Raw genomic sequence first — 26,033 nt, 5'->3', positions numbered from 1 at the left:
ATTTTCTTAATTGCTCTCATTTTCTCACTCCTCTTGTGTATCAGTTCATGCAACTCCCACACGATTTGCTCCAAACATATTTTTTTCAAGTTTCTCAGCTTGAGCAAGGGTTTCTCTTGTTAACATCTGAAAGAAAGCTACGCGAAAGTGTCTGATTCTTGCAGTGTAGATGAGTGGGTTTATCGACGAATTTAGCGCTAGTAGAAAAATAATAGGGAAGAAAGCGACTTGTCTTACGTCAGAGGAGTTTTCTCCATTGAAGGAAATGAAAAGAATTAGCCAAATCCAAGTCGGAATGTAACAAAGGAAAAGTGTCAAAACTATCACGACAGTTGTGTTAAAAGCTCTCTTATTCTTGAGTAACTTTTCCTTCACTGCGAAAGAAACTTGGTTAGCGATGATTTGCTGTGTGTTGCAACGAACTTCTTTGTATATGACAACATGACAATAAACTACAGTGGATATTACGGCTGAGATAAAAACAACTATTATTCCTGGAAGGAAGCTGATTTTGATGCCATAGACAATCGCTGCGCATATCCAGGCCATACCGGATGCAGTAATAATACGGGCTTCAGTTACATGGCCATTTTCGTAGGCGAAGGGGTGTTTGATCGCTAGATAACGTTCCCCGCTCATTAACAACAAGTGGAGAAGCGAAGCTGCAGTGCATGTTTGGCCAACAGCGCTGGATACCCAAACAAAAGTACAGGTCACGGTTTGAGGGATGCCACCTATGAAGAATAAGCTGAAATTGGTTATGACCAACGGTTGAACAATCAGTCCTACAGTAAAATCTGTTGTTGCCAAGCAAGCCAGCGAGATGTTGGATTTTGTACGCAGACGTCGCTTTGTTTTTACGGCAACTATTACCAGACATAAATATTCATATTCAGTAAAATTGCGAGAGGAAAAGTAAAGATATTCAAAGCAGCGCTTATTGCTAACACAGAATAAACGCCAGAAGTGATATTTGTGTGATTTTTTGAAAAAAATTCAAAACCACTAAAAGGTGATGTAGCGTTTGGCATATTGATTCGGACCGCGTGTTGAGCAGAGCAAATCCTTCCTTGTCCCTCACTTAACTGTGTTTTATGGGACATGACTACAACGAAACAGCTTGCTATTGTTCTTTGATTTTCACTCCAGTACAAGTGTATTGTCTGTTTTAATGAACAGGCGGAAGGCTGAGAAAATGAATAGAAAAGTACTTGAATGTTGGCTCTTCGTAACAATCCAAGAGAAATTCGCTTTATTTAGATTATTTCAAAGAAAGAGCAGGGAAAAGGTTCTTCAAAAAAATGACGCAATTAGGAAGGGGCTTTTAAGAGCTATACATGAAACTGAAAACTCGAGGGTAATTTCATTTTTCTTTCCTCTCGGAAACCCTTTTAGCATCCTGAGGGATGATCCTGCTAAGTAGAACAACGAGGGAATCTTAGGCCAGTAATATTAATAGCTTGATCACGTCCAAACTGAAACCCAGGATGCAATTAAGGACAATTTTTTTCGCCTGTTTGGGTTTCACAAGTGTGTTTAAGCAGAACGAAAACAGAGTGCGCAACACTTAGGCCTTTTGTAAAAATTTTTCTGTATCACACACAAAGCGAACAAAACGAGGTGATGTTGTTCATGACACGTTGCTTCTAAACAGCCTCGATTCGAGTGCTGAGACTCTCCCCCTTTCTGTCATTTACTGCATGACTACAACATGTTATTGGTTGTTAATGATTTCTTATCTGCGGATAAATATATCTCAGTAGACGTTTTGGTGAGTGATACGGCTGATTATTTTTTTTCCAGTTGTGCCGTATTTCGACGAGCCTGTAGGACGAGTCAAAATGCAAACAAAGAGTAAAAATGATTAGCAATACTACGCACCCAAACGTCTATTAAGTTATTGATTATGCAACTGCTTTTTTTTTTCTGCTGAGTCTTTCTGCTCATTTCTCATAGGCGGGAAAAGCAAAGCGGATGGAGAAGCGTAGCGCGCGCAGCCGACTGGTTAAACAGGCTTTACATTACAAAATAACCAACTGTCCAAATAACCGTACAATATCGCACGATATTTGTACCTTATTTGCGCGTTAATTGTACTATTCTTTGTGCAGTTGGATGATAAGAAGTTGTATTGTATGTTTTAAAAGATATACAGAATTTAGCCGACAATCCAAGATGATTTGAGTCGTTAAGTGAAAAATTATCTCAGTGCTAGCCACTATTCTTCGATAAAAGATTTGAGTTTGCGCCTTTTAGAATTATTTTAAAGCCGGAAAAAGCATTTTTTTTTTCTTTTGGAGTTCAATATCGAATTAACGTGACGAGCCTGTAAAAAGTCCATCCATATTTTTGTTGGGTTTCAATAACGACGAAACCGTAGAATTCTCGTATTTACTGTCTCATTTCATATTTGACAAAGGTTGGGTATTATCCGATTAGTTCAGGGTGTTATTATCCTTTAGTTCACAGTCTCAGTAAACAGAGGTCAATGCTTTTTTTCGGCCGGAAGTGGAATCCAAAGGGAGACAAGTTTATGTTATTAACCTCTTACTAGATAACCGGAGATGTAAGTGAACTTCTTTGGGGAGCTTCTATTAAATTTAAAAGAAAGGACCTATTTTGTTGTTGTTAAGTTGTTTGTTATTTTATGTTTTTACGATTTTTTTACGGGTTTTTTTTACGAGTTCTCAATTTGGACTTACTTCGTTTTGGGTTGGTTTGCATGTTTGTTTGTTTGTTTGTTTGTTATTTTTTGAGGAGGCGGAGAGGAGGGAGCTTAGAGTTGAGGGGGAATGGGGCACACCTGAAGGAAATAGGAACGAGAGTGGGAACTGAGCTCCAGTGTATAGTTGTTGCTGTGGGGTAAGGGGGTGGGGGCGATGTGTTTCTGAAGAGAATTTATTCTTAAATTAGTGTGAACATCAAGGAATTGCCTATTACTGGGCCTCTTGTGTAAATGTAATCTGACTTAGGCCATGGTTTCACCCAGCCAAGGTAAAGGCCTTGGGATTTCGTTATAGGGTTCTTAATCATTCGAGGACATTAAGTATTTTTCCAGTGTTATCTATTTGCCTTCGTGACACGCTCAGATCAAACGTTTCACTCTATTGGAGATGGTTTATAGCATGGTTCTGCCAGGTGTGGTCACCAAACATCAAAGGTGCATAGTCTTCAATAAGAACATAAAGAGAAGAAAGATCAAAACAACACCGGAATGAATGCTTTAAATTTATTTAAAATAACCCAGCACCGAAACATAGAATCCCAAAAACGAAGTTAATGAAAAAGAAAGAACCTTTTTTCCTAACGTTCTGTTTGTAGTCCTGATGAAACAAATTTAAAATCTAAAACTACAACTAAGCGAAAAAAAAATTGAAGAAATTAAATGATTAAAAAAGCGAAGCCGTTTCCGTTCAGGTTGGTCTGAGTCTTTAGGTTTTGGTTCTTTAGGTTTTGGTTCTTCAGTGTCTCTGCGAGGAAATCAGATAAATCAAAGTTAGATTCTTGATGTATTGTCGTAAAGGCCTGAACGCCTCGGAAGCTGGAACTACCTGACTAAGAGAAGGGGGGAGTGAGGTGGGCAAATCTGCTAGATTTTGTGTTTTATTGTCGTGATTCTATCAAATCAATACATGCATGTTGCCTTATTTTACCGTCACAACATACACCTATAATTTCAGGATTGTAGAGTGGGTTATACATATTTAATTAGCTTTCAGGCTGCGATGTATCATCCATGCTTACGGATTATTGAAATAAAGAGCAAATGGGTTCTTATCCTCGGAAATAGAGTTTATTTTTGCATACTGAGCCAGTGTTACTCTTAAAATCAATAGTGGGTGTATTATTCCAAGAACTTTTGAACAAAACTAAAGTACAGAAAGAAACACCAAGGCAGGAAGAATGTGAGTGTTTCCCCAGATTCTGAGTTTCCATCGTGGAAAAGAAACAAATGCCTAAATAGAGATGTTGAACATTTGCGACAAGCCATCAACGAAGAGAAATTTACGTCATCCTTTGACAACCACACCCCGTCCGATTTTGCGATCGCGACTGGGCTTTGGAGGAATCGTTACTGAGCTATCAGATGTACTATTTCTAAATTACGTTTCCATTTATCAAATCGGCTTAATGAAAAAAACAAAAAAACAAAAAAAACAATGAGCTATCATCACCTTCAGCACTTTTCTTGCCAGGACTTGATGAACTGGTCAAGCTGCTGCACTTTGTCCTCAGGGTCTCTGTACTCATTCCATTGTTCACCATCAGCGTCACCGCACAAACCACGAACACGGCTGCGCAGAAAAGGCGAGGCGTACAGGCGGATCTGCTGATCTTGATCCATGGTAGCGTGTAGACCCAACTAAGAGAAGTTGCAAAACCACAGAGATACAATCAGCATAGTATTATGTAACTCACATAGGAAAAGTGTTTTAATTACGAAGAAGGTCGAACAAAATTTGTTGTGTGGTTTCGTTCGGCGTTTGCTTAAAATTTGTTCAAGCTAAGGGAAACTGTGCTCAATTTTCTTTCCAAGACTATCCGCTTCAGCGCGCTCACTTATAAAATAATCTTCTTCTGAAACGGCAGAAGCAGTGGGAACATTGTTAAAGTTTACCCGATATCATATTTCTGTAGATTAAATCAAATTCAAGAACAGTAGTTCCCCTACTCGTTTAGAAGAATAAGCACCTTGTGAATATAAAATAAAATCCCTGTTAATATCATAGTGATATATATCACTAATTGATAATCGTTACATGCTATTATGAATATTTGTACCAAAACTTATCTTAAAGGCAAAAAAAGAGCGAAAAAATCGCCCAATTTTTAAAATAGAGACAAAAGCAAGATCACTACTGTTATTTCTGAAAGTATGAAACGTCGGCTCAAATCACCTGCATTATTTGGTAAGAAATATCTCCTACCTTTGTCAACAGCTCAACCTGAGTCTTCCCATCAGCCCTCTGTGTCTTACGGACAGAAGCCCCACCCAGTTTTGATTTACATGCCTTCTGAGAACAATCGAGTTTCTGGCCGTCAATCATAGTGGTGCCGTCTGGTTTAACTACAACTGATTCCTGGTCTTGTTGTTGAGATGACTGGCGGATAATTGCTATCAGGGTCTTTTGACCTTGTTTGTCAATTTTCACGGAGACCTGATGGGCCAGAAGAGTAGAGTCATCGATTAATTTTGGAATAAATTTTGATACGAACAGTTTGAGTCGAACGTAAGCCAGGCTATCCACCTAGCCCCTCTACTCCCATGAGGCAAATAAAAGGGATATATTGGTTACCCACGGAAGGGAAACATTGAATCTTGTCAGGGTAGGGAATATACTGTGAATTCCACAAATGCGAAGTTACGACGTGAAATGGTAAAATATGTTGACATAAAATGTGAGAGTTGAAAATCGTAAATACTAAAATATCTTCAGTTAGCTAAAGTATATCTGAAAACTTGAGCCTTTCCTTACACGCTTAGCCCACTTCATACAATACCCAAAAGCTTAGAACACCAAGATGGCATGATGCCGGAGCATCCGAGGGTATTTTATTTATTATTAATTGGTCTAGACACCGGATAATATTATCAAATAGGCCTGAGGTGTTTTTTCTCTTCCTTTGTTTTTCTACAAACCCAATCTTACCTGAATTCTAGGTTGCTTGTCTTTCCTATGTTCCTTAGCAAGAGTATAAGGACAACCTCCCTTGATGTTGTACTTGTACTGAAGTTGGTCAAACACTCTAATGCTGTCTTTTTGGACCTCACACTTGGCTAAAAGATAAAATATAAAACGTCGAGATGAACAATAATGACTCGTGACTTGTAGGTTTTCAGCCAAGACTAGGAGATAAAGTTCGAATGGAATGTAATAACATTTACCGTTGTCATTGTGGTAATGGTTGTCCATGGTTATCGTGCAACTTATTTGTCTGTTTTTTATTCATCACAACTTTCATTAAAGAAAAAAACTTCAAAATGTCTTCAGGGAAGCTCAACCTTATCTCAACAGAAAGCTACACACCCATCCTTTCCCGTGCCCAAAGCAACGATAAATGGTCTCGATGTCAATTGCTGGCTTTGTTTTCACCAAGGTATACATATTTTGCTGAGACTAATAGTCGTCTAAACCTCTGTTTAAAAATCTGATTCACAAAGATTTAAAATAAGATAAATTTTAAGTTCCCGTAATTCCTTTCAAAACCACGCAAGGCAGATAATGCAATATTCTCTCTCTAATAAAACTATTAAAACACGAAAACCCTCAATCTTAAATGATGATCTCACCATAGAAGTAGTTCTTGATTTCTTGTAAAGAGGATGGGAAACGATCCACTCTCACTGGTAGGCTAAGGCCAGTTCTCTCAGCAGTAGCGTCTGGAGTTCTCATCCTCAGCGAAGCAGTCATGGGCGAAGTAAGAAAAAATTCAACTTCTACTTGGTTTTTGGATTGTTCTGGACGCCTGACCCAAGCAAACTGTTGAAGGAAATACCATAACTGTGGCTCCCAGTTGTAGAAGAAGGTCTTCCACTGCTGTGGAACCTAAAAGTCATGGAAAGAATACTCAGTTAATAAATCTTGAGAAGCAATTAAAAAAATGAGCTAAGTGTTAATCTTCTCCGGGAACTAAAGAATTCGTGCTTACTTCTGTCCACTGCAGCATCAGGCGCGCGGTTTTTCCTTGATCTTGAACCTGCCAAGATGTGGAAACCTGATATCGAAGTTTTTGTCTTCCAAATTCTAGTTTCATTTCCCTGCGACCTACGGTAATTTTTGCCATTCCATCTTCATATCCTTTGGCCTGGATATTTCCTACATGGATCATCATCTGGTATGTTGCTTTGTCGAGGGTCATCCTGTAAGGGATTCGACGACGGGCGGTTTTCGAGGAAGCATCAATGAAACCTTCAACTCGCCATGCTGTAGGGACTTTAAAGTAAATTAAATTGATTATCATTACATTGCTCATCCTTTCTGAGTACATAATTTCACGGATGATTAGTAGGCCGACCTCAACAAAAAGCGACCTTCTCTTTGACGCCAAAGTTCATTTGCATTGGAAAATTAGTCATCCACCTAGAAGGAGATGGTTGTCCACCGCAGGCTAACCCCCATTGTGGTGTACTTAAGCTTTACTTGGAAATTTACTTATAACCATTACGCTCGTAGATGGAGAGAACCTTTGCGAGACCAAAATGTCCCACTCAAAAATACAATAGAGTGATGCTGGCTTGGGTTTGATCTAGAAGCTCTAGCTTCAGATCCTGCACACTAAATTTGAGACCAGGACATCCTCCTGGACCGTGACATTAGGAGATAAAAAAGCCAGCAATAAGATTATCACAGAATCAATGCGTTATGATTTCCTGTATGAATTCCTGACGAAAAATTCAGACTACTGTCATTTTTTTTCGGTAAATTACCTTTTTCACTTTTTGGGGTGACCAGACCCGTGAACTGTACAGCGGTTGGTTTGTCTACGGCTGGTGCCATGGAAACGCGAAGCTGAGTCAGCGCAGCTGTTGGGAGGACTGGAACTTGTTGAAGCCTCAAAGAGGGAAGATCTGGGACTCGCCCTTCAGCGCAAATCTGAACTCCAAACAAATCTTGTCCTTTGCAAGTCTTCTGAACCTGAAAGAGAGAAACGTAAAGAAATTGAATGCATTACTTCTTTTTCCTGCGCCCATGATACGAATTTCATATATTTTCACTCACATTAACTGTACATTCTGACAACCCTTGAGTTTGATCACAAATCATCTTCGTTTTCCCGGTAGTCAAATATAGATTGATAACTTCCCTTTATTCTCTATTCAATCTATGAGAAGCCGTGTGCTAATTAAACAATGGAATAGAATGGACTACCCAATCTAGATATAGACCTTCCCTCTCAGTGTATCTAAACATCAGAGAAAGAAAGCTTTTACTGGCTAACTCCACGCCAAACAGTGAAAACATCTCCAGCAAAATAATCCTTTTGTTGTATTTAAAGTAATCTCGAATTGCATTGGGTTTGCTTCCTTGTGCACTGGTATTGGTCCAGAGATCTTGCACTCTCAGCCAATCAGGAAAAGACTAAAACTAGCGGCCCGCGTGGTTTCCCGCGCTTGAAGTTCGCATTGGCATACTTGACATTGTGTTGAATTTTCCATCCTGACTCCGTAAGCCCTCAACAATCGAGCTGCAACTATTTTTTACCTGTTTAAGATGTGGCGTCTTAAAATCAAAACGAAATTGCTTCTCCTCTTCCCGACAGCTCTCTGGATGTTTTTTCGCCACAAATCCATATGCATCTGACCTGAAAATTAAATCAGTCGTAGTGGTTACCATATAATTGTCCTTGCTAATCGGAAGAACGTGGTTTTGCATCAAAACAAATATATCTCAGCCGATAAATTGCTTCATTTTCAAAAAATTTTTGATTGAAGGTGTAGCGATATTTGTGAAAGGGGATAAAATTTGTTTCGAAACGAGTCCGATGTGGTGCAATGTTATTCTTTAAGTATTTTGTGTATTATACACTCCAACTTATTCTGATACTTTTAACCACAAAGCACGGCGTTCCATCGACTTCATTGTCCATCAAGAAAATATTGAAAATGTGCATTCTTATCATTTTATACTGAAAATATTACCTTCACAACTTTGCATTGATCATGCATTGCGGTTACAACAAAAAATGGAGAATTCAAAATAAATATTTAATTGATTTTAAGCGACAGAACTTAATTCATGGAAAGGTATAGGGGGCTATTGAGCGCTAAAAAGTTCTTCCTTGTTACCCCACAATTGTCTGTTCACTTTCTGCTATGTCCTGTCTTTCCCGTGATCTCAAGGCTCCACACTTACTGTATATTCAAGATGTCACGTTGTTCCTGAGGCACGTGGTAAGTCATTGAGTACCCTTGACCGGCTGCATAATTAGCATTAGCCTTATGTTCTGTGTCAGAATGCGCAGCAGCTTTCATTCGCACTCCCATGCGCAGGAAAGGAGTGTGGATACCGACTTGTGCTTGTTCATGGGCGTTAATGCTGCAAAAAAGAATTGTGACCAAAAATTAAAGAAGAGGTCGCAAAATAAAACAGCCGTGACATGACAACGAAATTGTATTCAGTACATTGGTTTTATCTCTGTGGTAGCAGTAAATGCCTGGAGCTGTGGTAAACGGCCGATGGATGGCTCAACGTTAATGTTGGCGGCAACGGTAACCTTGGCGACCGCTGCAGTTCGGTGTTGGAAGTCAAGTGAGATTCCTGCTAATGTTGGCACCACACGGCGCGCACTGTTGGCTAGGAAGGCTTTTTCAAGAGATTGCTTCATTTCAATTCCTTTCGATGTGACCACGATTGCTGTGAAATGAAAACAAATGAAAACTTGATGAACTATACCAAAACATCTTCGCGCTTGTAAAACTGTGTTCAGCTTAAAGAGACTACTAAGGTCATTTTGGTGAAAAAAAAACTCAAAGGAAGCAATTTTAATTGATATTTGACGCCTCTACATTTCTGAAGTTATGGTCTTCTGAAAATAATGATAGTGCAAATTTTTTGGCCGCAGCTAATTAAAAGTGAGAAAATTTGACCAATGAATAATGATGATAATAACTGTTATTTATTTTTAACTCACTTTTGTCAGCGTATTCAATTCGATCTTTCTTTCCCAGCAAAAGGTCTGCGACATCTTGTGAAAACTGTTTGATATCTTCTTGCCTGATTTCCATGTACTTCACCTCGTCTCCAAACAACTTCATGAAAACTGAGACTTGTTGACGATTCTATAAATGATATCAATTGTCTATTTAGCAAGTTTCATTTCAATTTGATTTGCCTTCTTTCAATTTTTTTTTCTCTGATGTAAGTGCCACATCTGAAATAAGTAATGTAATTTCAGTTTTCGAGACGTTAACAGAGTCAGGGAATCTAGGTGAGAGACCTAAATCTATACCCGTGGCAAAACCAAACTACTTTCCTCAATTAGCTGACAGAGAAGGGCCGTTTTGTTTCTTTGAAATTTTCATGAATGAGTGAGTGGCTTAAGAGAGTTGTAGAGCGGGAAAAACACTCGGTGCCGCATGCTTCATATTTTGTGTTGAATGTACATTACCTCATATTCAAAACAAAAATTTCCTTTTCTGGCTTAATTGAACAAAGCCAAATCTGTTTTACTTCAAATAGTGTGGCATTTAGCCCTTTCATTTCTACGATCTGAAAGGTTATAAGCTTACTTTCCCAGCACAATTCTAGCGTGATGGATCGCGCGGAGATTATGTTGACCTACCGAGGCAATATCACTTACTTGAATAGTGAATTGTCATTTACAGTCTGTTTTTGTGTCTTGAAATTGCAATGATAATTTATACACTCTCTATTGGGAGTGAGAGAGATAAACATGGTCAGGTTTAGTTACCTTTTGGTCGTGACTGGGAGTTTTTGTTGGCTGTGAACTAGGACGAGTAGCAGGACGAATTATTGTTGAGTTGTCTTCTGATATCATGTCTCCTGATCCATATTCAGAACTGTCTTCCCCTGAATTATCATCTTCCGAGCTCTCATTTTCGAACAAGGAGCTGATTCTTCCCCACAGAGATCGTTTGTGACGTTTTCGAACTTCGGAAATTACCTGCTCAATAACGCCGTCCATGTTTTCGATTCGAGCGCCAAACTTCGCGAAGAAGAAATAAAAAATTAATCAGAAGGTGTTCACTTTGATAACTTGCTGAAATTTTCAATTTAGTTTTAAAAGTAATCTAGGATTTTTTTTCAAGTTCTTTAATGGTCTAGAAAACTCCATATCTTTCTAGACGATAAACTACACTAAACCTGTAAGTTAAGTAAATTTTCGTTATGATTTACCGTTTTTTTGCGGCACCAAATAAAAAAAATGGGACATTCCCAAGCTAATTCTGAATACATAGGAGTGTTCAGTTAAGGCTTTGACGTGCATGATGAGACCCTGATGTGTAACCATGTCACTGACAGCTACAGAGCACCAAACTTTTGTGAAGTGGAGTGTGGTGCAAAGGGTTTCTCTATCGAAAGAAAGAGGGCTTAGCATATGTTTCTTCAGTTCAGCTTTTTAGCAGTTCGTTATTGAAACAATTCGGAGAAGGTTGATGAGCTACCAGAACGTCAATACATTTGATACTATGATGCTGCATGATGAAGTCCGTTACCAAGACATTGTGCAGTCATGACCTAAGGGCTAATAGGACAATAATGAGGTCGATACGGCGTAATTGACGTATAATTATGACAGGAGTTACCTCTAACGCACTAATTTGGTATCCTAACACGTGCAGTCGGATCTGTGTGTTGAGGTTTCGTGGCAGCATGCTGTCAGGAACATTCATTTTGTTTGCCTCCAACTCGAATCCTGCTTGGAATTTCTCTGTTTTTAAAGATGAAGGACGAGAACCGGGATTATTTCAAATCAAAGAGCCTATCGACATGGAAACCTGATACATCGCGCATTTTATGGACACCTCAAAACGATAAATCGACGGATACATCGCTATTCGAGGAGATGGTAATCGCAACATTTTCAGTCGCCGAGTAGACAGACACTGAGGAGCATCGACAGACAAAACGAAAGGCGAATGATTAAGGATGTAGGTGAATAGCGTAGATTACCGACAATAATGAAAAATTTATTTTAGATTTTTTAGGAAGTACGAACTATATGACTCAAAGATAGCACTTTTAAATTCAGCGGTCTCAGGTCTGTACCAAATCCCACCCGTCAACTGATTAGGTCTTTGTCTGAATCAAACGCATGTTCAGTTTTCGTTGCCCTTGTTACCTTACCTGAGTATTGTGCCCATCGAATTCCTTTAGAGTATCCAAGACCAAAGCTCATCTTTGGCATGAGACGTAGAGCCAAGCGAGCCTGCATACACCTGAAATTATAATAAGCGGTTCTTACAGACTGCGCATATTTCGAGAGAACAATTTGACGTCAATTTTTTAACCGTCTGCTATAATAAAAAAAAGCGAAGGGCGGAATCTTTAAATATTTCTCATCACGGCTGGATGAGTAAGCTTAATTCCTAGTTGCGTATCCATTTCGTTAAAATTTTGGAAGGCTGGACTGATTAACAATCTTGGGCAATCTTCGAACTGCTCTAAAGAAATATTGTTATCAATTCTTCATACTTTGCCCTGAGCAGAATTTGCAAATTGTCACAACACTTTTTCTGTTAAGGGCAAACAACGTTTAAAGTATCTTTTGTCGGTCGCCCTTGAAGGAAATGTTCCTAATTATTTTCAACCCAAGTTTAGTTTTAGTTTACCTAAAATTTCAAAGACGCAGATCGAGTTTTGCTTTTTTCCTTAAAAAATGGAAATTTGATAGACAAGCTATGAATAATGTTCTCGTTCTAAGTTACCGCATTCAAAAAAATCTCGTTATAGACTGTTTCATCAGGTGCTTGCCAGACGAGCTCAAGTGCTCAACCCCTATTGTTTTCGTCTTTTAGCTTGTTGCTTTTCAAAATATTTTTATGTAAAAAGCGACTCAGTACCTTCGCTTTGTCAAGACATTGTTCTGATAGGCCAAAGCTGCTAGATGAGCTCTAACAAATGATGCTACTTGGTTGCTGCGAGGGCATGGGGCAGCATTAGTGATCTCCCTTTTCACGATATTGGCGAGAGCCTGCAGCGTTGCAAAGTTAGGTCCTGAGTTCAGCATCAAAATGAAAGCGGCCATGCGCAGTTCAGGGCTTTCTCTCGCATCAGCAAAGGTAGAAATCAGCGATGGAGTAGCCTAGAATAAAAACCAAGGGTTTCAAAGTAAAATCAGCCGTTATAAGTTGTCCATTTGACTGCAAAAATACATTAGCACATAGCTGTCTCAAAGATTTTTCGTCTTCCCAAAGACGCCAAGAGAATGGGTTTTTGTTACAGTGTTGCCAAAAGAAAGTGTATGTACTCACATTAGGAACATAGATAATTGAGAAAAAAAAACATTTTTTCATCTGAGGTGACATCATTTCCCTTCATATCGAATTGCTATGGCAAATCACTCCCTCTAGGCGTCTTCGGTGCTGTACTCACGTCCTCAATCATGGTCAAAATAGCGTGCTTTACCACCTCACTTTTTGTTGCAAAACTAGTCCAATATGGCCGGCGTAAAGTATCGTGGCAACACTTTTTGTTTTTCTAAATTGTGTAATCCTAAGGACCCATATTACTTACAGTTTGCCTGGCCTGACGGATGATGTGCCTATGAGCCCAAACACATTCCACCCTGATGTAGAGGGGCTCATCACGGTCCTTAAGAATCTTTTGCAGGGCTGGTTGTGCTTGAAGGCTCGCTGAGTTTCCAATAGCTTTGATATACATTACTTTCTCTTGTTCGGTCGTTTTACCAGCAAGACGATCTAGTATCTTCTGTTTAGATAAAGTAACGGTTGAAAGAACAGCAATTATCTCCGGTTTTAAACACAACTGTGATATCTTTGAGATGGTTGTTGCTGAAGCTAACAATTTTGTTGCATGGAGATCATATGCTGGTATAGATGGACAAAATTATGAATGCAGGAAAGTTATGGCTTGGGTCGGTTGCTTAGAGGTTTATTACAGTTGAAATTTCCTTAGTATCATGTGGCAAATGTAGCATCATGTGGCAAATCAAATAATCTCTCTCTAAAAGTGCCCATTTTTCGATCAGCAATCATTAATATTGAAGTCCACTATTGACAGGGGAAGGACATGTTATAGCACGACACCTAGGCCAAGATTGCATTACCTTTGTATACTCCTCACAAGCAGCCTTAGTTTTGGTGTCCTGTTGGAGACTGGGTCTTTGACGTATCTTACGTAGCAAGGCCCCGAATGTGAGCATGCACTGACGACGAGCTGACATATCCTTTTTAACTTCAGCGTGCTCGCACAGTTCCTAAAACAGCCAAAAAGACGATCTTCTTATTCTGATCTTTGAGTTAAAAAAAATCGCTACAGACTATCAATGGACAGGGAATTAAAATATTTTTGAAACACCATAACTTCGTCCTTGAAGACGTGACAAAATAAAGCCGCAATTTATAACAGTAAATCGATCGCCATAATTTGTTCTGTGAAGGTTGTGTCATACTTATGAGCTGTAGTCTTACCCAGGTAACTCTGATGTGGTCAGCGGAGGGTCGTGGAGCAGATGACATTCCCAAGAACACTTGTTTGAGTTCTTCTGCCTTATTGATTTTCTTCTCTTGGATCTTTTTCTTTAGAACTTGAAAAGCCTCACGGGTTCCCACAGAGGAGAGAGCATCAATGCAATATTTTCTAATAAACAAATTTTCCAAACGTTAAACCTTAAAAATTGATGTTATAAAAGACTGTAGATAAAGGAAGATTGAAATTCCAAATTTTCAAACCATCTGATTGAAAGATGCTTTTTGTCTTGTCACGAGCGTGGGATAAAGAAAAAATTCTGAGTCCCCATGAGAAATCGAACCTCAGACCTTCAGATTCCGCGCTCCGATGATCTACCACTGAGACTCTACAGTGAGCGAGGTCTATTACGAAGTTCATATGACCCGCGTCCTACATATAACTAGGATCAGCAGTGTCGATGTTTTTCGTCTAGAAGAAAAGCATCTTTCTCCATTTCTTTACCGAGCTCAAAACTTACAATGTCTCTTATTCTTTCTATATTGGTTTTGAAGCTAAAAGTTGGGTAAGTCTTTGTTATTAAGTCTGAACTCTTGATAAGGTATCCCAATAAAACACATAAGTATATTAATCAATTTACCTCTCAGATGCGTCTTGCCGGGCTAACATGTTATCAGCAAGTTTCTCGGCTGTGTCTTGGTTGCACTTTTTCAGCTCCTGTACCAAGTTAGCAAACATCTCAGCTGCTCCGTCCCTCTGTTTGATGGCTTTGCACATTTCGTCGGCAGCATTTTTCGCCTGCAAGCGAGTATGTTATGGTATGTTACGTCTACTTGAGAATTATTAAAAAAAAAATCATCAGGTAATTATGTCGAGCTGACTGAAATTCTTTTAAAATAATGCTTTGGTTGCATATACACATTCATGCATCCGAACACCACCGGGACAATCAAATTCAGACTTGTGTTTCATGTTTGTGGAGTTGTCTTTTACCAACCTCTGGTCTCACAGAAATCCTCTACAGCGCGGTGCGTGCCAAATAAAAGATACTTGGTTGCACATCGAAGATCTTTTCACCAGAAAAAAATTGAGCTTTTCCAACTTTTGATTGGTTTAAAAGGGGTTAAATTCGATGTGAAAAGCGAAGGAGTACTACTAACTGACACGAGTGTTACCTGTCTAGCAGTTTCCTGCTGACATTTAGCGTTCCCGCGGGCTCGTCGCTCGGGATTCTCAACAGCAAATCGATGGCTTATAGTCCTGGTAAGTTTTTCAGCTGCTTGGAGCAAAGAAAAAAAAACGGAGCTAAATCACAGTTTGTGTTTCCTGGCAAAATTGAACCTACTTTTCAAATTCGTAACTTTCAATCCCTTTCAGTCTCTTCCATCATTACCATTTTTTGTTTCCTCTATGATCTTTTGAGTCTCTCTATCCTATAAAGCTAATGTTCTGCAATCTCCTAAAAAGGGAGGGTAGTTTGCACTACACAAGGTAAAAAGACACAGAACAAAATTACTAACTCGCTTCTTACTTCGCCGTTTTGCCATGAATTGAATCAATGTTCATCCCAATATTGTTTCTGAGAACTGAGCGTGAAATCAAATGGTAATCCCAGGTGAAGATTTCCTTAAATCTCAATTTTTATTTTCTCGACAGCGAGTGATCATTTAGTGAAACAAGGATGCGAATTGTCCTAATACTCACATGCCTGTCCAGCGTCAGATATTTTATTTAACCCCAAACGTTGTCTGTTTGCAAGAAAAAAATTTAATGGCATTGTCAGTAGTGAAAACATTGAAGTTTGAAATATTGAACAAGATCTAATGGATCTCTGAAGAACAATTTTTAAACCTGCACAAACCCAGACTGAAAGCAGTTTAAACTACACCTTTTCACTAATATATAAAATAAGGCAAGAGCAACTCAGCCAACATATATCCTGCAACAACGATGCGGTTGCATACTTACTCATACTTTATTATTAATGTTCTTCAATTCCAAGCCTTCCTCGACCAAAAATTGTTAGTAAGGTCTTCTTTAAGCGCAAGTGATTTTCTATGATGAAATGTAGTTTCAACACTGTGATGGATATCGTTACTGGGACTGTACCTTGCTGAGGCAGTCAGCTGTCCTCCGGCTTGACTGAATGGTGTGACTACATGTTGCTCTATAGCTTCAGCTCTTTTGATGGTGTAACCGTCTTTCTCATTTCCACTCAGGATAAGTTCGATCTGACCAGCTGACTGGTGGTATGGCACATTACCCAAGCTCTGCAAGGAAAGAAATATCAACATAGTATGAGGCCTTCTTCTGTTAAGGTGTGCCATTTCTGGATGGCATAATTCTCTACAAAAGTATCACAGGAGCGGGAGTGGCAAATCATTGACCAATCCATTATTACTCCTCTCAACTTTCATGATTTTCAGTCACTCCTTCGTATAGCACCATAACTGTTTAACTTTATTATTTTAAATCTTCTTCGTCCTTCGCCATCCTTAATTCCTTTTGGAATATTCTTCGCCCATTTGGTGTCCACTTACCCTGACGTATTAAGGCACCTCTCCACAACGACAATCTTCAACGATTCCGGAAGACAACTTTAAATATCGCAACCTTTCCCCCCTTAGATAATTCGCAAAGGTAAAGAAATATGTTTTTCAATTGAAAAGCCTAATTTTCTAAGAGGGTACTTTTGATAGGAAACGTCTCAACCGAGTATGAGTCTCTTACCCGTCGGCATCCGTCGCATTGTCTTCCATAAAAATTACTCTGACTAAATTCCGGTCGGTGTCGGCATTTATTGTAGTTGATGACTTTGGTAACCTTTGTTACTTGCTCCTTCTGTCCCGCTTGGCAATTTTCACATTGAATTACGTAAGAGACCTGGCAATAACCGACTGCAGTGGTCTAAAGACAGGAGAAAGAGGTGAGAGATTTTTCGCCTAACAAATTTACTGGCGAACCAGATAGTAGAGAACGTTTTTCTTCCAACCAAGTTTGCCACAATCTCAGAAACATGTCGCTACGGGATCTTGTATAACTGTCATTCTTGTTTTCCAAATTGATAATAGCGGTGATTTTCAGCAAATCATTCTCAAAAAATTTTGTGACCTTTGTTGCTGTTTCTTCCTAACTCGAAATATGGATATGTCAAACTGGAGAGGTACATTGACAAAGCATATAGACAATCATGATCATTATTTTGTAGCATATCTTTACCTTATTTATTCATACTTTGATACGAAACTTGACCCTTTAAACTCGCATAGATGAAAAGGAATAGAAGATCAGATAGGTGGTCAGATCACAGAAAAAAAGCGTTGATATAAGTTATAACTAACTTCTAACCTCAAGTTGAGTAACAAATCGTTTGCCATTTTTCTCTTGTTGTGATTTACGTTGTTGTCGCGGTGACACCTGGAAAAGGTTTGCGAGCCCACGTTTAATGTTCAGCGACCATTCCTGGTCCTGAGGATCGGCATAGACTTGTTTGATACTGCCATCTTGTGACTTAAATGCAAGTCTCACGGGTAGGGCGAGGAAATCTTGCATTTTTTTCACGATCTTGGGGTCAGCTGCTGTCTCATGTTGTTGTTTTGGGCCCTGAAGGTTTCCTTCCACTTCTGCAACTTGAATGTTTGCCAACTGAGGAGACCACAATAAGGTAAGTGTTGTAGCCTTCCGTCCATCATTTGACCCCTCAAATACCTCATCCATAGTTGATTTTAATGGACCCGTTTGCAATGAATTTACCCTGTTCAGGTAGTCCCTTCTTAATAACCTTATCCTCCGAAAGGCGTGTCTTAAGTCAATTTATATTATGAATTTCAGTTATAAATCACTAAAGGCAGACAAAACACAGATAAAAAAATATACTTGTGCTAAATCAGTTGGGACTTTTAACCTATGTTCTATGAAATGCTGAAAATAAAATCTTTGATTTGTCGTGAAAACAGCCAATGTGGATCAAAGAGAAGCGAAACTTCAGTTCAAACTTAATTTTTTTTCTATGCAAAGTGATATTAGGAAAAAATCTCTCACGGTTAGTTGAAGCTCGGTTTTCTTCAGCACATCCACATGAGCCTGACACCTCGCTCTGAGTCCGAGGGTCTTCGTTGATCCGCCGGGTATGGCATGGTATACATCAGTTTGGTAGTTGTAAGTGTAACGCTTTCCCTTTTCGAAAGCTGAAGAAGATACAAAGCTATCAAATGAAGGTTTCTCGACATATTTTTATATTGAGTTGGTTTTGCTTCGCTAATGCTTTGTGACTGATCTCACCCGTCAGGTTTGCTTCATGCAGCCCAACTAATCAGATGCAAAAAAATACGCGACTTGGACACATTCGTTTTCCATAGCTTGTAGCCGGTCAAGTGAAATTTGCTCTCAAGTTTTAATTGGCTCCCTCTGAAAACCATTGTAACTGCTTTCAGTTCGTTTTAGCCCCTCAAAAATAAACCATCTTCAATCAAAAGTATTTTACCTAAGTGGCATGGGCTAATACAGGAGCAAACTGGATGAATTTTTTTGTTGTATGGGAGAAAACTCTCTACCTTCTGCATCAAAGACAAATGAAACTAACTGACGCTGTTTTGAAAACAATCAGATAATATTTTTAAAACATTTACAACTTTTTTCCCCAAAGAGAATAATAAGCTACATGCTTGTTACAAACCTTGTCGAAAGCATGAAATATTTCAGAGAAAATCTGATTGAAAAATGACCCCATACGTAAGTATACAAATGAAATGAAGTGAGTGATGTCACATCCAAATTTAAATCAAAGTTCTAGTCAAGATCAGTACCCTTGCATGCGACCCACCTAAGTTCGTTTTATCTTATTTGTATTAACCAATTTTAAATAAATATAGGGTACGATTAACACAGAACTCTCTCTCTTACCTATGGGCATTGAAGCTAAAAGAGACAGAAGGGAAGAAAAAGAGAGACATGAATGAGTCACAAGTGATACTGTTACGGAAACTGAAAGAATTACTGTGACCTGTACATAACAATTTACGTATCTTGAGCTGGAAGAATGGCCAATAATTGTCGGCCAAACTGCGTCAATCTTCACCATCATCAACGATTCATTCTTCTTCACTGTTAATTTGAACCTCTAAATAGTTTTACTTTTTTCTTATGTTTTATACTGTGGTCTCCTTTGATGCGAGAATAGTTTATTCAGCTCATCAAGAGCAAGTGCTGGAAGGTTTTCTGAACATGATGAAAAATTGGAAGAAAGATAATAAAGGAAAAAAGTAATAAAACTTGTTTGTACTTACAAACTGCGCCAAGCGCAAGGAGAATCACCACAAACGCATTCATAGTGCAAGGCTTTGCTCGCAGCAACTTCCGTCGCAGTGACGAATATGGCAATGAAGTCAGCTTTTATAGTTTATGTAGGTGTACGCTTGCACACGTTGAAAGTGATAGCCAAAACATCAGAGTACCGTTTGCACGTTTGAACTTGAGGGCTTTTTTGCCAATAAGACACCCACTAATCATATTTTTGCTAGTCATTTGGGACAGAAGAATAGCAAACGTTACAAAGTAGCCACAACAGTTCTAAATTGGATTCCACGTTCGCTCTACCCGGTGGTTCACGAACCTCTTAACAGGCTAGTTTTGCTGAGCAGCCATAACATACGCTAACCCATAGCCATGGCGTTTCATTCGAGAAGTTGCTTTTCTTGTTCGATATCGTAAACTAGACAGAAGAGAATTTGAAAACAACTTTCAACCGCCATGAAGAATGTACTAAGTTGTTCTTGGTCCTCAGCGTTCATCTCTGAATTTTAGGAGTCAAATTTTGAGAGCTTCTCTCAGAGTTTGCAGGTGGCCCAGTGTTTTTGTGGAATGGTTTCAAATTGGATGAATTTTGAGTAAAATGACGGAAGTTACACAAGAGGGGAGATTATTTTGTGCACTAGTTTACTAAAGTAAAAAAAAAATTGTTTGTATAACCTTTGTACCCATGACTGATCTTATAACCTGTCATATCCTCGGTACTTTTAGTTTGATAAAGTGTGCTTCTTCAGCATCCTCTGAATGGAAGTTACCGAGTCTAAATTGTTTAAAAACGTCATGTAGATGATATAAACGGACCGAGTTTCAAATTATATCCCAGTCTTCACTAAACTTTAGGCAGGCGGAGGACAGTATGTTATCAGCAGAGACAGCTTCCGATCGAAAAGGTAACGAGGGGCGTAAACAACAATAAACTTGGCCCATATCAAAACGCAACCGCATGCAGCGCTTTTACCTTCGAGTACACATTTGTTTGTTAACGCTTTTGCATACGTTAGCTTACGAGTCAAACCATTTCGTCTTATATTGTTAGGTTTCATCGGGGGAAGAATGTGTTTGGAGAACCGACGTCTACATAAGTTAGAGCACTATATTTATATTCACTACAGCAGTCAGGATAAATTTGTCCCATTATTCTTTATTTCTGTAATATTTGCAAAATGTTAAACGAAGTTCAAAACACAACCCGGCTCCGGTGAGATCCTTGTATCTAAAAGCAAACTTGTAATTAGAATTTAAGGAAATTATAGTGCTAAAAGGTGTTAAAACTTCTGCAGTATCTACAAACAAACCTCAGAAGAGTCTTGGGATCAAAAGACATCGTAATTTTATTTCCAATATGATCATAGAACCATCAAAACATGAAAGCCTTTTTTTAAACGTTTGCTTTCTTACTCATAATAACTTTAGGATGAAGAAATTGAAAAACGTTTAAAAATTCCTTTGCTTAAAGTATTTAAATCACAATGGAAATTCTCGTATTCCGTTGACCAAAAACGTCTCTTAATACATACCGAAAATATTTACCTTTAAGAGATTTTTTCGGAGAAAAGCTAAAAGTAAAAAACGGGCTTTGAACAAATGGCAATGTGTATTCTGGTTGGATATTTGGAAGCGTGATGTCACGTAAGGTAAGTATTGATTCAAGCAGGAGTTAAAATTGGGCTATAGTAAGCTATTGTAGCATACGTGGACAAAAAAAGGGAAAAACGTAAAAAAAAAGGAAAAAAAGACAAAATAAGTGAGCATTCTAATGTCTAAAAAACATCAAAAATTTGTCAATATGAAAGAGCCTCGAAAATGTCATTTTTTTTTTAACGTAGAAATTAAAGCTATGACATCAACTGTGCTCAGCTGATTCTTACGATTTCACATCACGTGTTGTTTCACTCTCTTGAAAACAATCTCTTTTATTCAAAATTACCAGGCTAGGAGATAATTTTTTTTCAGATTTCATTTCAGAGTTGAATTTCACATCAGCCACTGAAAAATGATGAGCTTTTGAATCCCACAGCGCGAAAAAGAGAGATGTCTACAAAGGCCTATAAATATCTGACCTTAATCGAAATACCTCTCCATCTTTAATTTTCTTTCAAAACTCAGCCAACCAAAACAAGAAACGTTTAAGCCGAACCAAAACAAGACACTTTCAAGCCGAATTTTCCCCCCACACACCGTCTTTAAACAAACAACTTGTCTTGACAGGAAATCTATCATGTTCCCACTATTGTTCGTGACTAATCTCATTACCAGACATAGCAATCTGTTTTTGTGGATCAACGGTTTGTTTAGATACGAAAATCTTAATAGAGGAAACGTGCTGGATTGCAATAAGGAAACTTGACTTTTAAAATGAAACGCCATAAGGAAAAGCCGAAATATTTTGTGATTATTTCCGTTTTTAAACTGATAGCTGCAAAATGTTGGAGAGAGAAAATATGATTCTTTTGGCAAAAATGGCAAAAAAGCGTGCAGAAATTGAAGCGTCAGTCCTCGATGGAAATTAAAATCATGTCACTGAGATGCCAGTTGGGTGCAAAGTCACATGTTGGGAGCGAAATTGATTTTACACGCGCGGGTTACAATTGTATTTATGAAACCACCCCTACAGTGGCATTTAAACGGAAGAATATAAATTTAACACGACGAAAGGGAATAACTTAAATATGAGCTGGGGTCTGCTACATTTTGAGAAAGGAGGTTATTTCATGGCTGGTGTCAACCATTTCCATTCACACTCTCATAGAGATCACAAAACTGTGAAGTCTTGCAAAAGAAAAATCAATGATAACAGCTTTGGATGGGAGTTAATTTTCTTGTGGTGAGTTTCGATCCCTTGAAATTCCTAGCTTACTGTGTCAGTCATTGAAAATATATCGTCTACATTCATTTCTGCATGTGCTAACTGGAACTGTGAATAATTTGTTTCACCAATCGCCAGAAGCTTTGTTCAATTTTTTTTTTTTATTTTTTTTTACATCGATCTTCTCTTTACCAATGTTTACACCTTAGAATAGCGTGTTCACCAGTTAAGTTTCTATTTCCTGTCACCATGACTAGACTTAAAACGTCTTTATCGTTATCGTGTAACTCCAGATTCAAGAGTTCAAGAGGATTTTATAAGCTGAATTTCCGCTGCTTTCCCCTTTAATCTTCTTAAGGCCTGGCTCCCTTGCCAAACAGCGGCAATAGTCAATGAATGAAGTAATAGTTGGAATGCTTAGGCACGTTCTTAGAAACTACACATAAGTAAAAAGGTATAACCCTCAACTTACGCCCAGATGCTCATTTGACATTAGTTCGTGGTTTAGTTTACCTGACTAGTCGTTATCTATGAAATGTGTTCACGCCCTAGCCTATCGAGCTGGCGTCCCAAAGGGAGCGCCAGAGTCAGAATGTTACACGCTCGCGATCGTACAGCGAGACGCCGTGTATGATTTGGGCAACAGTAGACAGGGAGAGGAGGCGATGAGCATACCTTCCTCGCCCATCGTCAACTCCTTCAATAGAAATTCATCTCTCTTCCAAATCCTCTTCTACTTTTAAAATCCAATATGGCGGCCAATTTTCTCACGAAGAAATACTAAGTGATCGCGCACCTATGCTCGTTATTAATGACGTAAGTACTTTTTCAAGAAGGATGGCACTGGTAATTGGATGGACTGATAACCACGCGAGAGAATTTCGTATCAGTTCTCTAAAGTTAAGCAAATTGATACAGAAGAGAAAGGCGAATGAATCTCTATCATCTCGTTTTGTTTTCCCTTGTCTCCGGCCTTGTCTCCCGTGTCTTCCAAATTGCCCTTGTGTCATTTAGATGGGGCCTGGTGACGAGTTCTGGGGAGGTCGCATCTCAGGTTTCAGTATATCCACTGACGCGGTGGGGTTTGCCAAACAAGCCAAACCATCTACAGCTAACACCACATCAATTTATTTTTGATAATTACTTTCCGTTATGATATTGAATTTGGTTACGCTTTAAGACGAAAAGCGAAGGATCATGCAGGTATCGACTGTCTATCTCAACTTAACGGAGAAAAAAGAAACGTCCCACGCAAGACCCCCATCATGCCTTTACCGGACACACACAAAAAAATCGGTTGGAATATATTCTTGAGGTGACTTTGTCTTTTAAAAACCTAAATTATGTTGGCTTGATCTTTCAAATCGGCACGATTTTACAAGCATTTTAGCTCCTTTGCAAACCTCAACGTGTAACAGTCAGATACATATGTATTTGGTGTGTTAAGGTTGTTTTAGAAGGATTGCAGACTAACATCAAACGTAACTGAGATTCGACATACTAGTTCATGAACAGAGTAACCTTTCTGTTCCGTTTTTCAGACTCCGCAATCCAATGTGGAGACAGCACAGCCAAACCTCGTCGGAAGCAGGTGTGCAATAACACCGCAGTGGTATCGCGATATAGTCAGGGGCTAAATTCCCTTTCAAGTTTGCTTATTTATTATAAAGGAATGAAAATTCTTTCAGAAATTTCTTCTCTACTACTTAAGTTACGTTCCTAGCTGGTAAGATCTTTCGTTACTCGTGTTACATCTTTACCACGCAAATAAAACGCGATTTTCATGCATTCTGTCTAAAGAAGTCTGAAATTGATCGAACGAATGACAAAACTGACAACCATAGTCTACACGTGGGGTCTCTTTGTCTGAGAAACATGAAACTAAGTAGATTCCTTGGCAGTTTCGTGATAAACGCTATCGGAAACGATCCTAATCTGTCGCACTCCCGGATAAGGAGGATAATTATTAATTACTTGCATTGAGCGCAACCTTATTATTGTCGACTTTCAATTCCCTTCCAACGACGATAAAAAGGTTACTTAGAACTTCGCGTTTGAATATCACAAATTCAGTAGAATCATTTACCGCTGTTTCGCCTGAGGCCGGTGAACTGATGGGCTGCTTTAAAGGCACTTGGCAGGTCTTTGGCCTCAATTCTTCAATTTTTCCGTTCGCGATCTATTCTAGTCCCTAACCACCCCTGTTTAGTTTAGTTTCTTCTTTTGCGTTTGTCTAATCCAGCAAAATATTAATGTTGTCATCATAATTATTCTAGTACTGCGCCGGTTGACCATCTTTGAGCCCGTGTTATCTCTTAGAAAGCCTGTCAACAACAAGTTGCTTAATGTTACCCGCGGTTCAAACCATCCTCCCCCAAGACCCCTATCACTCAGTGTTCAAGATTTTAGTGGTTCAAAGGAGAGGAGTTTTTTTGCGTCGACTTAAGTGGCCTCATCAATAACAGGCTAAACTTGTTTTCCAGTCGTTTTCGGACTGTTCCTTATGCCTTCAAATACCACTGGGACTTCCCTTTTTCGGGCAATCTATATTTTACCAATCTCTCTTACAAAGCTATGTTATTTGTCAACCTTCTCTCTTCTTTTTCCTTGACCCCACGTTGTCTGGTCTGGAACTGCGATGAAAATCGTATGACCCGCTTCCTCCCTAGATCTTGCTTGTTCATAACCACCATTTCAATTACTAACATCATTGTCATTGTCATTTGTCAGCTTTTATTCTATCCGGAAGGAATTATTTTTTTAAGCTTTTAAAAAAAAAAACAGCAACATTAATAACCGCAAAACGAACAAGCGGACATAAGACGAGTAAACGTCAATACGAACAGAGAAACAAATGCAATTAACAAAAAAATCTACAGACATCCTATTGAGTTGTAATAAGACAAAATTAATTTGAATGACTAATTTAATAATTCAATAATTTTAATAACTAATTTAATAAGGTCATAATTTTAATAACTCATTTTAACAACTATTTTAAATGACGATTTTTAATGATAATCTTAATAACTTGTTACAGTTAGTTCGAACGAGACTGCGTCTCCTTTGTTTTAATTAAATTTACTCATTTTTTTTTTCATTTCAAAAGTTTTGGCGCTTTCCCCCATTCCTTGAAAAATCTACTCATTAGATGAATAGGTTCCTACGCCGAAATTACTCCGCCTCAGTCTTCATTCACTTCATCGTCATCATTAAAAAAAATGTTTGAAAAGGGGCAAGACAAATTAGTTTACTTTTAGCCATGAACGAAATAATCCTGAACGTTGGTACAAATTCCAAAGTTAGCACCAGTTTAACGTTTTTTCTGGTCTTACTTCAGTTATATATAAGGAAAAAGTTGAATGACGTCATTCACCAGCAGTTTTAAGCTCATCATCACCATAAATTAATTTCATGTGTGCGTTGAAAATTGCTTAACATTATACTTGAACTTTAGAAAAAAAAACATCATCAACGGGAGAAACCTCACCATAATTGAGAAAGTTTTACGTAGAAAGTTTTTGATAGTTTTCTTAAAGGTCGTTTTTCCAGGTCGGTTATCATAGATCTCGTGAACGTCTCTGATCCAGAGCCTAATCCTACTGACTAATTTTCATTACCACTTACACCACATACAAACTGATCTGGCAAGCTGTGCATTCCCTTTAGTCTTTGCGCGTTTGAGTTTCGTGGTGTGTGGTAAGGTTTTCGCTTATCTTTATAAAACATTTCTTGGTTGAAATTCAGCCAAAAGTGGTAACTGTTCATAATTATGACCAAAGAAAAATAAAGACATTTTCTGCGTG

The 26,033-nt window shown here is 38.6% G+C and overlaps 1 protein-coding gene across 1 annotated transcript; it reads right to left on the bottom strand.

Moving 5' to 3' along the window:
- Window positions 1–3,215: 3,215 nt before the first annotated feature.
- LOC131777829 (vitellogenin) lies at window positions 3,216–19,501 on the bottom strand. The gene is made up of 27 exons (XM_066159655.1): window positions 19,400–19,501; window positions 19,017–19,031; window positions 18,156–18,301; window positions 17,463–17,759; window positions 16,845–17,021; window positions 16,224–16,384; window positions 15,819–15,862; window positions 15,290–15,390; window positions 14,755–14,912; window positions 14,117–14,285; window positions 13,753–13,902; window positions 13,200–13,394; window positions 12,527–12,768; window positions 11,811–11,902; window positions 11,270–11,394; window positions 10,414–10,668; window positions 9,634–9,781; window positions 9,125–9,356; window positions 8,856–9,038; window positions 8,205–8,304; window positions 7,430–7,637; window positions 6,652–6,935; window positions 6,293–6,548; window positions 5,652–5,779; window positions 4,929–5,159; window positions 4,176–4,363; window positions 3,216–3,470 (listed from the first exon to the last, which is right to left on the bottom strand). The coding sequence occupies exons 1-26, from the start codon at window positions 19,440–19,442 to the stop codon at window positions 4,178–4,180; spliced, it is 4,326 nt and encodes a 1,441-aa protein (XP_066015752.1). The 5' UTR covers window positions 19,443–19,501; the 3' UTR covers window positions 3,216–3,470; window positions 4,176–4,177.
- Between the last annotated feature and the right edge of the window lie 6,532 nt (window positions 19,502–26,033).

This window comes from Pocillopora verrucosa, chromosome 12 (genome assembly GCF_036669915.1).
Source record: "Pocillopora verrucosa isolate sample1 chromosome 12, ASM3666991v2, whole genome shotgun sequence".
NCBI lineage: Eukaryota > Metazoa > Cnidaria > Anthozoa > Scleractinia > Pocilloporidae > Pocillopora > Pocillopora verrucosa.
This window is presented reverse-complemented; position numbering and strand designations above follow the sequence as displayed.